This window comes from Streptopelia decaocto, assembly GCF_964273445.1.
Source record: "Streptopelia decaocto genome assembly, chromosome: 1".
NCBI classification, from domain to species: Eukaryota; Metazoa; Chordata; class Aves; order Columbiformes; family Columbidae; genus Streptopelia; species Streptopelia decaocto.
The window spans coordinates 51,828,458-51,841,848 of NC_138663.1; the positions used below are offsets into that span (position 1 = coordinate 51,828,458).

At 34.8% G+C, this 13,391-nt stretch overlaps 1 protein-coding gene across 1 annotated transcript in view; it reads left to right on the plus strand.

Moving 5' to 3' along the window:
* Positions 1-13,391, plus strand: part of PPFIA2 (PTPRF interacting protein alpha 2) — a 319,033-nt gene that overhangs the window by 208,915 nt on the left and 96,727 nt on the right. Inside the window, exons 5-6 of the mRNA XM_082043663.1 lie at positions 1,637-1,801; positions 12,747-12,821. Coding sequence (XP_081899789.1) covers positions 1,637-1,801; positions 12,747-12,821 — 240 coding nt within the window. The remainder of the gene's footprint in view (positions 1-1,636; positions 1,802-12,746; positions 12,822-13,391) is intronic.

The window sequence follows — 13,391 nt, forward strand, 5'->3', positions numbered from 1 at the left end:
CTGTCCTAGAAATTTCACAAAGATACGTGAATTTAGACCAAAATTCAGAAGTTCACTTATGTTCATGGTAACACTTAACTGTGTATGTAAGTACTGCTTTGAACAGATAGACTCTGTAAGTATCTGGAAGCTATTCTTATCTCATCTGTGTTACAACCTTACCACATCCCCATGCCGAGTTAATGATGCCTCTATAATTAAGAGATCTCTTCCTATTTGTCTGTTACTTTGGACTGCCTCAAATAAGTGAAAATTCACCTATATTTGCTTTCAGTCCTACAGGGATCAGATGACAAAGATTGTGAATTTCTTGCTGATTTGGTCTTGATAAACACAGGCTATCACTTGAATTGAGAAATGGCAGAAATACCCTCCTGTCTTGAACTGTATGGAATTATTGCAATTCTTAAATTATTAACATTATTTGCATATATGTTTACTATTTTTTGTGAATAATACAGTTATTGTAACATAATAACCAGATGCAAATCCAGAAACAAGAACCATGTTTGAAGCAAAGATAACATCAAAACCTAATCATTCCTAACTTAGTAGCAATACATTATAACTATAATGTGATTATGATCTGATTTTGCTCCTCTGTGCCTATTAATTCGTCTAACAATAAAGGTCATTATGAGGCTGAGAATAATTATGGATTACAGATAAATATATATCTTTAGTAACAGTAGCTATATGAAGAACCACATTGAAGGAGAAATAGCAAACAATTATCCCTGTAACTTTCAAACTTCCAGTTCAATGACTTAGATATAATTGTATTTGGTAATTACAATACATTCAATGTGCACTGTGATTCATGCTTTTAGCTACTCTGTTTTAACCCTATGGCAGACCAATTCTCTTTTATGTTCAGACAGTAAGAACAGCAATGGTAGATCTATGGAAGTATAGACAAGTACGGAGCTTTCTATGCAACGTCAACATGTCATTTTAGTTTTTCATTTAACCTCTGAGCAATATTGAAAAATAATTGAATTGAAACTGAAAAAGTATTTCTCTCATGTTTTTAGAATAGGTTATTTACAGGTTATTTTACAGATATTTATGATAGCCTGGAATTTATCTTCACAAGCCTTTTTGTTTTCCATCATGTTTGTAATACAAAGTAACAAACACCATTAGCATTTAGAATAAATAGTCTTAAAAATGTAATAAAACATAATGTTTACTTTTACATATTTAAGTAACTTCCAGTATAAATTAAAATATATTACAGTTAATGTGAATTAGTTATAAACTTCTTTAGTATTTTTGAATGATGTTTTAGGCTGACTTTGGTTGTTATTTGCTTGTTAATGCTCATCAATTATTATCACAAGTAATATTGTAAATATGTATTTAATGTAGTTACATAGTTAAATACCTTATGCTGAGTCATTTGTTGTTTTCGGTTTTCATACCAGAGTTTTAAGTGAAATCATGAGTAGATTTCCTATTTGTCTACTTATTCCATCCGATTTAGAATCATTAAATGTTGTCAGTAATTCTTGCAGTCTCTCCCACAATGACGTGGCCAAGAAAATCACCATTTGGTACCATACACTTTGTAGTTAGAATTTCCATGGCACTTAGATGCACAAAAATTGATAACCTTTTATGTCAAATCCAATAGCTGTTACTGGAGCATTTGGAGTGCCTTGTCTCAAGACACGAAAGGTCACTGAGGATGACAGTGGTGAAACGACAAGCACAGTCTCCCTCAGGAGTTTCCAGTGAAGTTGAGGTCCTCAAAGCTCTGAAATCTCTGTTTGAGCACCACAAGGCTTTGGATGAAAAGGTACAGTATGGAAAAAAGCTTACTAAATACACTCTTCAGCTTACTTAACTTTGCCTTACAATGCAGCAGAGCAACAGTGTTCTTTATTTACTTCATGGAATATGTCCTGTACTTACAGCATTTACACGTGTCCAGAGAAATTTATAAGAATGTATGACCAATAGCTGTAATGCACTTCAGGTCATTTTAGCTGTCTTTTGGAGGCAATAGTACTGACTATTCAAAATAAGCAAATCTCACCCCCACCAGACATGATTCTCCTATTTACCATTAAATAAACATGACACCATGGAAATTATTGTCTGTACATGCTTTCAAGTTATTGCTGGGAAAATGCAGGTATTTCAGATTTAAAAAACAGAGTAAAAAGGCAGAACAAGATCTTTCCAACTACATAAAGGAATTGCTTCTTAAATTTTTTTAGGAGGAAAACCTCCTGAGTTTCAGAGGTGTTTTTAGCATTTAATACATAAGCACAGTGTTCCCTCTACAAGTAGGGTAACCTAAAATAGACCTTTCATTATCAGAAGTAATAAAGGGCTTGCATAATCAAGATAAAAACCACTGATGATAACTGCATCTAGTCATGCTAATGAAGGGAGTCTTTCCACTGGATTTGTCATGTGTCCTCTGCTGGAAAGACTCTTCTGTGTGAATGAAACTTTGTGCAACTATGGGGTATCACCTTGAGCGTTGCTTTACATGAATTCAGAAATCCAGTTTATGTCTAGAAACGACATGCTCAGAGGGTGATGTATCTGAATTATAAGTGCCTCAAAACTACACATGCAGGGAGCACGTGAGAACGGTTGCTCACAAGCAAAGAACCTGGTTTCTTATGCAGTCTGTCTTGGATGATTTGCTTGGGCTCGTCTCTGCGGCTGAGTCGCTTCTCTTGTTGAGATGGCTGGGTAAGCAGGGCAGACACTGTGCAGCACAGCGTCTGAAGCCACTGATCACACAGTTAAGCTGTGTTGTGTAGAAGCAGTTAATCGGTCTCATAGCAATAAATTTAACTTTTTTAAACTCAGAAATATGCTCCGAAAGTTGGCTATATTTAAGGAACTATTAAAAAACCCCAGCTTTATAAATAGGGTATCTGTAGTTATATAATAATATTTATTTTCATGGATAATAAAGATGTGAAACACTGTGAGTTATGAGTCATATTATATGAACTATCAGGTTCAAAGGTAAATGAGTAAGTTATGCTAAGTCCAAGCTTATTTTGTGTTTAGCTATACCTCTTCAGTTATATGTTCTATTCAGTTATGTAGCATGAAAGCACAAGCAATTTATTCTGGTAAGCTTTTGGATGTCATTAAGACTTTCAGAATGCTAAACTATTAAAAATACCTTCTGAGGATTTATAAGGTTTATGGCTGAGCCTTGATCTTTTATCTAGCTCTTTAAACAATGATAAAACCGTAAAAACATTAGGGAGCTCTCCTGTTTTAATGCTTTTTGACTCTATATTGGATAAATATCAGAAATAATAAGTACTAATCTTTAAATAGATTCTGATTATTCAGCAGTTATGTACTTCTTACACATTTTCTTTTGTGAATGTTTTAGTGTGCAGGTACCATACACTTTATTTTACATCTCATTTTGAAAATTATTGTACAGAATTAGATTTAAGTTGCATATGATATTTTGACCTATATATCTGAAAATTCTATTTTTATATTTCTTTAATGTAATGTAACATGTTAAAATCAGTATTCAGTTCATTTAAAAATTTTGGAGTGGCACAGATACACATATTATGTACATAAGGGGTCTCTGTCCCAGTGGTAATAATAATTATCAGTGTAGAAAAATCAGCCATCTGCAATCATATTAACGAGATATTTGTTCCATTATAAAACACAATTTAAAACTCGTTAGCAAAAAATACTTTTTCCTGTGCGCTACTCATCTATGCATTGAACCTTCTAAAAATTTTGATATAATAAGTAATATTTTTATAATATAATCCAAGATCAATCAAGAAAAGAGTTCTGGATGTTAAAGGAATTTGTTATAATCCTAGCACGTGTTATTTTCGGTTACGAATCCTGTATAAAATTATGTGTTTGTCTTACGGTATCTCTCTTTAGAAGGATTGGATCAAAGACATTTTATATATCACCCAGATACCTGATGATATAATGCTATCACATTATACCATGCATTGTCAGCATTATTGGTCTTTTTATTCAAAAATAATGGAAGTGAAAAAGACTGCGTACACCCAAATGTGCTAAAAAACCTTTATGCCATGTGAGGCACCTACTCTACACTTTCTTTAACAGAATAATTATATGTTAGATTCATTTCAGACCTTTCAGAAATAAGGTATTACTCCACCAATGGAAATCAGTTAAAGTTATTAAGAGGTTAATAGAATAATGTACACTAAAGCTCCTAGAGGCCATCTGGCCCAACCTGCTCAAAGCAGAGCCAACTGTCTCAGGTTGCTAAGGGTCCTGTCTAATCATCTTCTGAATATCTTCTGGGAGAAAACCTATGCCGGTGTTTCACTACCCCCACTGTAATTTTTTTCCCGTAATACCTAGCTGGAATTTCCCTTGTTGAGTCTTGCACCTTTTTCCTCTTGTGCTGTGACTGTCCATCTCCAAGAAGAATCTGGCTTTGTTTTCTCCACATCTTCTGGTTAGCTCATTATAGACAGCAATAAGGTCTCCCATGAACTTTCCTTTCTTAAGTTTAACCTGACCCAGCTCTCATAGCCTCTCCTCATACACCATGTGTTCCGGCCCATGACCAACTTGGTGAGCCTTCACTGAATGCTGTCAGTGTCTTTCTTGTACAAGGGAGCCCAAAACCAGATAGAGTCTCAGAAGTCCTGAGGGGAATAATCATTTCCCTCAACTTGCTGACTGAACTTTTGCTGACGTAATCTTATGTATGTCTGGCTTTATTCACCCCTTGGTCTTTTCTGCAAAATTGCTTTCCACTCCCCAAGCCGGTCCTGTTGCCTGGGGTTATTCTATTCGTAGCAATGGGACTCCACTTGTACTTTGTGCCACTGATCACAAACCTCTGAGCCTTGTAGTACAGCCAGTTTTCAATGTGCTGTATAATCCACTTATCCAATTCATATCTCACCTTTTTTTTTCTATAGGGATAAACAGCAGGTCTTGCAGAAGGCCTTGGTAAAGACAAAGTAAAAAACATTCGCTGTTCTCCCCTCACCCATGGAGACAGTCATCTCATCACACAAGGCAATAAGGTTGACCAGGTGTCATATGCATTTGGAAAAGTCATAGTGGCTTTTCTGAATCACCATCTTCTCCTTTATATGCCTGGAAATGGCTTCCAGGAAAGTTTGCTCCATAACCTTCCCAACACTGGCCGGCTTGTACTTCCCTGGATCTTCCCAGGATAACTCCTGCCTTTCATGATGGTGGACATGACATTTGTCATTTGTGGATTTTCCTCTCATCAGGAATCTCCCTTGACTGTCATTATCTTGCAAAGATGAAAAAGGCCTCACTACGGCAAGTTAATCAAGTCTCCCAGCACACTTGGATGCAGCCAATCTACTCCCTTTCACTTAAGTATGTCTGAGTCAAAAGGGTCCTAACCTTCTGTATCGTGGGTTATGCTTCACTCCCACAGACTCTGCTGCTATGCTCAGAGGGAACTGAGGGTAGAAATTTGCAGAAAATACTGAGGGAAAAAAAAAAGCATGGTATATGATATACTTCTGTCACAGGAAATAAGTGTTGCCCCATCAGAAAATGTGCCCAAAACCAAAGTAGGTTAATGGATAAAAAGTAATGAAAACTGTCAAAAATGCATTGAAAATGTATCATGATACTTTGCAAATGGATAATGGATACTTTTCTTATTTTTTCTATTCACAAAAAATGTTGTCATTGAAGCAAATTTAACCCTTACCTCCTTGAAAAAGTGTAGCAAGATATTTTCATTAAAATATTTGCCTTTTAAACCTGCAAAAAGTCTTTATGTTCTTCTTAAATGCAAATTTTCTTTCATGCCTTCACTTCCTACACTAAAACATCTTGAGGTGTTGTAACAAGCTCTGTCACAAAACTTGACTGATTTTGCAAGGATTGCTATGTACACAGTATGAGAACTACAAAAACATCCTCATTACTAGAACAAAATGCAATGAAAAATAGAAAACAGACTGGAAGTTGGAAAAGAAAATATATCAATTCAGGATTCATATTTCCATGGAGGCCTCCTTAAGTATAACGAGAACCTGGAATGATATCTTAACTTTTTTCAAAAAATTTATTAACTCTATATAATAATTTCAAGTCTGGGCTTTGCCTTTACCTTTTGTCTAAAAGATAGACCAGCAGAGAGAGATCATGGCCATGATTGCATTATTCAGAGAAAGTGTGACTGTTGCTGACAGTTATTTCCATGTCTAACAGCTGCTTCAGCATCCCCTCACTCTCTGGAGAAGGAAAGCTTGGGATGAGATTCCCATGCTAGAGAGCCAGTTCTGTATGGCTGAACTCAATAAGTACATCCTAGTGAGTAGAAGGTAGTAAAACTTCTTACCCCGCTATCTATACGAGATCCCAGCCATGACAAACAACAGTCTTCGTAGTCTGCTCTTGCATAGTTGTAGTGTATTTTGTGAGAATTTTCACTTTATGACATGGAGATAATGAAAAAGTTAATCTAGTTTCTAAAGATTTATTGGTTTTTGTGTATCTCAAATCTCATTGTGTCTCCTTGGGCAAGTGAACTCTGTCACAGCAAATGAAACTGATACTGCACTAACTGTATTATTGTTCTTATTTAGAAATTTAATTTGACAGAAACTATACATATTTTCAAACATATTCATATATCTAATTATGGTAATTTTTTTAGAAATCTGAAAACACAGGACATCAGAAGTTCTGCTATCATTTCCAGATTTTCTTCACGTTCAAAGTTAAATTGTTTTTTCTGAGTGTATGGTTAGGTTATATCCTACAAACAATGAGCACTGTTAAAAAAATGGACAAATTTTAAACCCTAGAGGTTAAGACTGGTTACAACTTGGACTGATGTGAAAATCTGACTTGATATTTGTAATAGCCTTTGCTATTGCAGAATTCACTTGAAATTTGCAGCTGTATTCATAGGGATGATAGTTTGTATGGAAAATTCAGTTAATCAGCCCTGACCTTCTTAATGCTTCAGATTTCACAGACTTCTCTTACTGCTACTAAGTAGCTGGTATCTTTCTTTGTGTTATTTCATGCAATGAAAAGCTGTAGAAATAATGTAAGACAGTACTATGAAATATTTTGGAATATTTTATATGAATATACATGGCATACTTTATAATACAGCAAGTGAAGATGAGGTTTATTAGACGTCATTGGAGTTGAACAGAAAAGAGAAGCTCAAATTAACTTCATGGCTAGAATAGATGAGTACAGAGTAGATCAGGAATAACAAATTACTTATATGCAATTCAGGAAGAGGAAAAAGTAGAAAAATTATTATTTTATTTATATCATTATATACCTATAAGTGACTTGTAATGTCTGTCTGAACACAATTCTTCTCCTGCAGCCTTTTTTTGTATTTTGATTTAAACTTGTGGTTCAACATTTAAATTGTACATTTGGAAAGAAGAAACTGTTTCAAGCGATTTCTTTTCCAAATCCTTTTCTTAATTGAGTTAAGAAAAATGCACAGTTGATCTTGAGAGAGGAAAGCAATTACAAGGTTTTATTGTCCTAGCTAAGATTCAAAAAACACTGGTTCTCATAAGATTAATTCACAGGAGAAAAGTATACCTAATATTCTTGCAGATAAAAACAACCTATTCATGTCAACATTATCACTACCTTTTTATTCATTAGCAGGTAGCTAGGAGAGCTTTTTATTCAATAGACTGTTCATGAAAAAGGTTATTCAATTCTAGCATGTGCAAGTGTTTTTTAAAAGCTCTTTGTGGGCCGCAGATCTGGAGAGAAAGAAGAAAGAATTTGACAGCAAGGAAAAAAGTGGGAAGCGGTTGCTAGGAGACAGAGAAAGATGGGTGATGTTTTGCACCGACAGCAGTGCTAACATGACATTGACTATGTTACATTTCAAGATAATGTGGTTGCATTTAAAAGCCAGAGGAATACCCAGTCATCTGGGCACATCCTGGATACCCCCTCTAACATGGAGAGAGCAACTCTTTCCTTCAGTGTCTGTGGCACTGTCATGGGAATCTGTCCTTTAAAAATGCATATTATAGCATCTTCTGATCAGGTGACACCTGGTTAGTCTTACTTTGTGAAACCTTGTTTAGTAAAGCTTTATCTAGTGCCAGTAAAACAGAAATACATTGAAGGACCATATGAAATTTAAGTAGTATTTTATTTCTGAAGTGAGAAACAATCTAAGACAATACTTAATTCTGTTAACTATATTTGCTCACTGTATTCAACTTCTAAAAAGGAGAAGACAATGTACTATTCTAACCATTAATCTGTATTCATCGTATAAAAAATCAGAATTATGAGAGAATCTTTTGCTTTTGTTCCTGCTCCTTTGTCTCTATCAGGATAGTGACCAAGAACAACATCCTTTCCTGCACCTCTCATAAATTAGGATGAATCTCTTTGCCTTTTTGCTGTAACATAAATTTGAAGAGAGAATCCAGTACAAAATTCCTTGCAATACATTTGTATATGGCTTTTCAGAGGCTTTGGCTGTTGCCCTGTATTTAGATTCAAAGGTTATTCAAATGAACGTACAAACTTCAGGAAAACATGAATAAAATTGCTAAGTGGTAAATATTGCTCAGAGTAAAATATTTTTCAAATTATATGTATGCTGCATATGTTAGTATGGCAATTTTATCTTATATTCTTTCCTGCAATGTGAATGACCCAACCTGAAATCTTTATTCACCTTTTATATTATTTTATATTCTTTTATATTCTCCCTCGAGTTTATTTTGAAATCAATTGAAGACTGAGAAATAAATTTAAATTAAGAAATAAAGTTACAGTGTCTGGGCTATAAACCAGAACTGGTTTCTCCTTCAGATCAGACCACTGCTGTACCACTTTTTTCTCTTTTTCACTGATAGAATCAAACATTTCTGTTAACTTTAACACCTGCTATGCATGTGGTTGAACATGAAGAATTAGTTGCAACATTTCCAGTGTCACCATGGCAAATGTGTATCTGAACTCCTTGTTCACTGGTCAGATGACAGGAAAAAGAGTTTTGTGCCAAGGCAGGTTGAACAAATAGGGGGCATTAGACCGCAATTTTTGCTAGGTAATTACAGAAAAGGCAGCACATTAACTTACTACATACAAGGGAGGGGAGGGAAGGCAAAGCAAGCCAGGGCAAGACAAGCCAAAGGAAAAAATTTCCAACTGTTGCTCTGTGTCACACTGTCACTGTTTCATGTTTTGAGTAACAACAGGGCAAGAATGAAAAAAAAGTTGAATTTTAATATAATAGCTTGACATTCAGAAAAAAGAAGTCAATTCTCTACTTATTTTTTTCTGAAGTGCCACGTTAAAAGTGTGTCTCTTAAATTTTCTTTGAAACAAATGCCTAATATTTCCTGGGACTGTTGTTTTCAGGGTTTAAAATGCCTGTATGAAACCCCCTGGGATTAAGTTCTACAGTGCCACAGCATATAAAGGTGAAGGATAATTTTTCTAATTCCAGCTCCTTGTGCAGCTGTGACCTTCTCAGCAATGTGGCCTGGTTGGTTTGCAAATTCTAACACAATTCAAAGTGAATGCCAGTGTTAGACGCCCTACAACATATTTTTAAAATGTGTATTCTCATTTATAAAACACTAAGTCTTGAAGACATGGAAGTTTCAGGAAACTTATGAAAATTTGAAGTACAATTGCCAACTCCATTTCATTTCATTTCATTTCATTTCATTTCATTTCATTTCATGTATTTACAACTGCCGTCTTGTGAATTTTCTCTCAGTCATCTTGTCCCCCAGCAGTGCTTATAGCCAAGAGGACTGAAGCCAGAAAGATGACTGTCATTTTTTTCATGTATTTTTTTACATCTAAGCTGAGATTTCCATTCAGAAATTGTTATTTGCCAACTCCCACTGTGGTTAGAGAGATTGAAATCAGGCCTTTTGAAGACAGGACCACACCGCTCACTGGTAGTACATGGAGTTTAAAGGTGGAGAGATAGTGAAAGGCCGAAATGATGGTGGGAAGAGAAGCAGGATACAAAAAGGGAGTTTTAAGATCCACAGAGGAACTGGGGGTACCTCTGGGAAGGTGCAGAGCATGGTAGCAGTAGAGACAGAGGAAAGATGTGAGTACCAGGTAATGGACTCATGGTGGCTTTGGGCTTTTTGTCCTTCTTGATAGAGAAACAGGTCACGGAGCAGCTGATAGAAGAACTGGAGAAATGACACTGTTTTTCAATCAGAATATGATATAAAAAATAGGAAAAAGGAAAAGCAAATGAACTAGGAAATACTTTTTCAGTCATTTAAACAATTAAAGATTTTCAACTACAGCCAGAATAACTGATATATTACGCATTTGAGGTGAAGTATTTTTGTGAAAAATACAATTAGATGGAAATTATAAATAAATTAGAATTAGTAAGTATAATATTTCAAATCAGTTTTACATATTGCAAAAATGATATAATTTAATACTAAATATATATATATATATATAATTACTATTATGAGCTTACATACTATCATAAATTGGAAGCTTTAAGAAGATGTTTCCCAGAAATTATGTAGCTCATTTTGGTAAGCGAGCTTCATGATTAAAGATTTTTACATACAACTTTGATGAAAAATAATACAAAAATTTAATAAATAACAAAAATTTGGGGGGTTTATTGCATAATTTCACTGCATTCTGTTCTTCTGGTGTATGGAAACAGTTGAAACAATAATGAAAATTTGCAGCAATTTTCACTTTTATCATTGCCACTCAGAGATGGCTCAGTCCCTGCCACTTCAGGATGGCTTAAACTTCATTTGCATCTGATGAAGAACAGGCACAGTCAGTTACTGCAGCTCAGCTATTGATTGTGCAGTCACACCCTATAGATCTCCATTTAAACCACAACATGGATCTCTGGGAACATTTACACTTGATATTTACAGTCTTATAGTGCTAAAGAAATAGGTGGAAATTAATAAATCAGAAATTGGACTAAAAAAAAATGAGGATTCTTTGTACTCTTGAGAATGCCTTAATATTTCTTATACCTTAGCACTCTTCAACGCATTTTTCTTTTACTCCTTTGAGTATCCGTCACTTGTGAGTTCTGTTCTGTTAAGTTAGAAATATTGTTTAGTGTATAGTAAAACTATAGTTACCTGAGAGCCTTCAAATAATTTATGTGAATATATAAAATACATTTTCAATTTTTGCTCCTTTTAATAAAGCCAAAACATGTAAAGAGGATGAAAAAAACTCAAAGTACTACATATTTGTGTTTGTTAGAAAGGCTGAATAGTTGGGGTTTTTTCTTAGTGTTCATTTCCTGAGTATGTATCTGATCTTTACATTTGGTTAGTTTCAAAGTACAGTGAACATGCTATGTTATAGTTTTGCTAAGTAATTTTCATCTGTTAAAGTCTAAGCCATTCTTTGGATGTAGTGAGTCTATTTGCAAAATTTCACTTCTATCAGTGGTAATGGAAAATAAAGTATGTAAGGAAAGGTAATATTTATTAGACTGAGAGGTATCGCTGGAAAAAGTATGAAAGCATTAGGATATACACAACATTTCCAGGGTTCTTCTGTATTTATCAAGGATGTGAAAACAGTTGTACATACATGAAAAGGTACAATGTTCCATTGTACACAAAAGATGGATTTTTGTTTTGCTTTGTTTTCCAGATACATTTGTTGGTCTAATAGAATATGCTGACTTTCCCTACAAACATTGGTAACAGCCTTAAACTTCCTTGGATCATCAGCTGGAACAGCATTGCCACAGTGTAGCTGGAACATGTATAGAAATAAATCCTGAGCTTTGAATGATCAGACAGGTTGTAAAGTCATTTAATGTGAGGTGCCTAATGAAAATGTGTAGATTAGGAGAGGAGCTGCCATAGACTCCCTGAATAGTCAGGAGAGACAGAGTCGCCTGCACACAGCACTGAAGATCACTTTAGGTCAGACTTGCCTTTGGTCATATCGGGAGACTGACTGGTGGCTACATTGCCAGGTTACAGTGCCTATTGCTACCTGAGCTGATGATGAGCCAGAGCACTCAAACAACAGTAAATATGTCTTCATAAGTATTAAATTGTTATTTAATATAAATAATTAGCATGTAATAATAATAATAATAATAGTAGTAGTAGTAGTAGTAGTAATAATGATGATGATGTAGAACATAGACATCCTGTGAACAGAATCCATCATCTCTGAAACTGGTACAAACACAACAATCTTTTCTGCTTATGAGAGTATATCTTGTTTATGGCTTTCTGCAAAACCCAAACAAACTGCATGATGATATAAAAAATCTTTAGTATATGTGCCTGAAGGCAATGCTGCAAGTTATTTTTTTTCAGAGAGTTTGTTGCATTAAATTAATATGAACAGATTAGTCATCTTCCACGGAGTGGACTTAAAACATCTGAAAATGTTTTTTTTCTTATCCTTTGCAAAAGATGCTTGTGAACAATGTTTTATTTCAATGCCTAATGTGGTCTTAGAATATTTGCATTTGCTGTGTATTCCATAACACTGTAGGTAAACTGTGGAACAGCAGTATGGCATTTAAAGCTTGACACCTATTGTTGTGGGTTTAGTCTTCCTACAGTTAGGTTTAAATGTTTAATACCACAGTATGTCTCATGAAAGGATGCAACACACATGCCTGCAAATGGACTGGCAGGACATACAGCAGTGCATATGGCAGATTATGTAATCTTTAAAAACTGATAGAAATTACGTTACTGTACATATTTTGATTTTTCTTCTAGGTAAGGGAACGACTGAGGGTTTCTTTAGAAAGAGTCTCTGCACTGGAAGAAGAACTAGCTGCTGCTAACCAGGAGGTAACATAAAACACTTTCTCCCATTTTGAGGTTCAGTTTCTCTAATACTCTGTCCCATGTGTTCTCTGTCACTCTTCTTAAAACTGTCAGAAAAAAAAATAAAAAAGTAAAACAAAAAAGATAAATTACATTCTGAGTAAGCTGCTCAGTGAAGATTGTTGAAAGTGGTTGTATGATTAATACAACCTTCTGTTTACTGATCGATTCCCTTCTCCTATTCCCTTTTGAGCAAGCCAAAATCCAAGAGCTAGTGATAAATTCCCAGATTTTGTACTGGACATGAAAAAAGAGTGAACCAACAAATTCATCAGATACTATAAACTATAGCCTGAATTTCCATTTTACCATAAAATCAAGTAAAACACACATACATATATACACATTACATTATATAAATGCTAACACTGGTGGAGGAAGGATTATGGATGACCTTGACATTTAGGTTTATCTCTTTGCTTTTAATTGCACTGTATCATGGTGAACTGTGGTGCCACATAACTATTGTGAACTTGAGCAAGTTATTTTTTTTTCCTGTATGGTAGTTTGCAGATTGTTCTCTTTTGTTGGAAA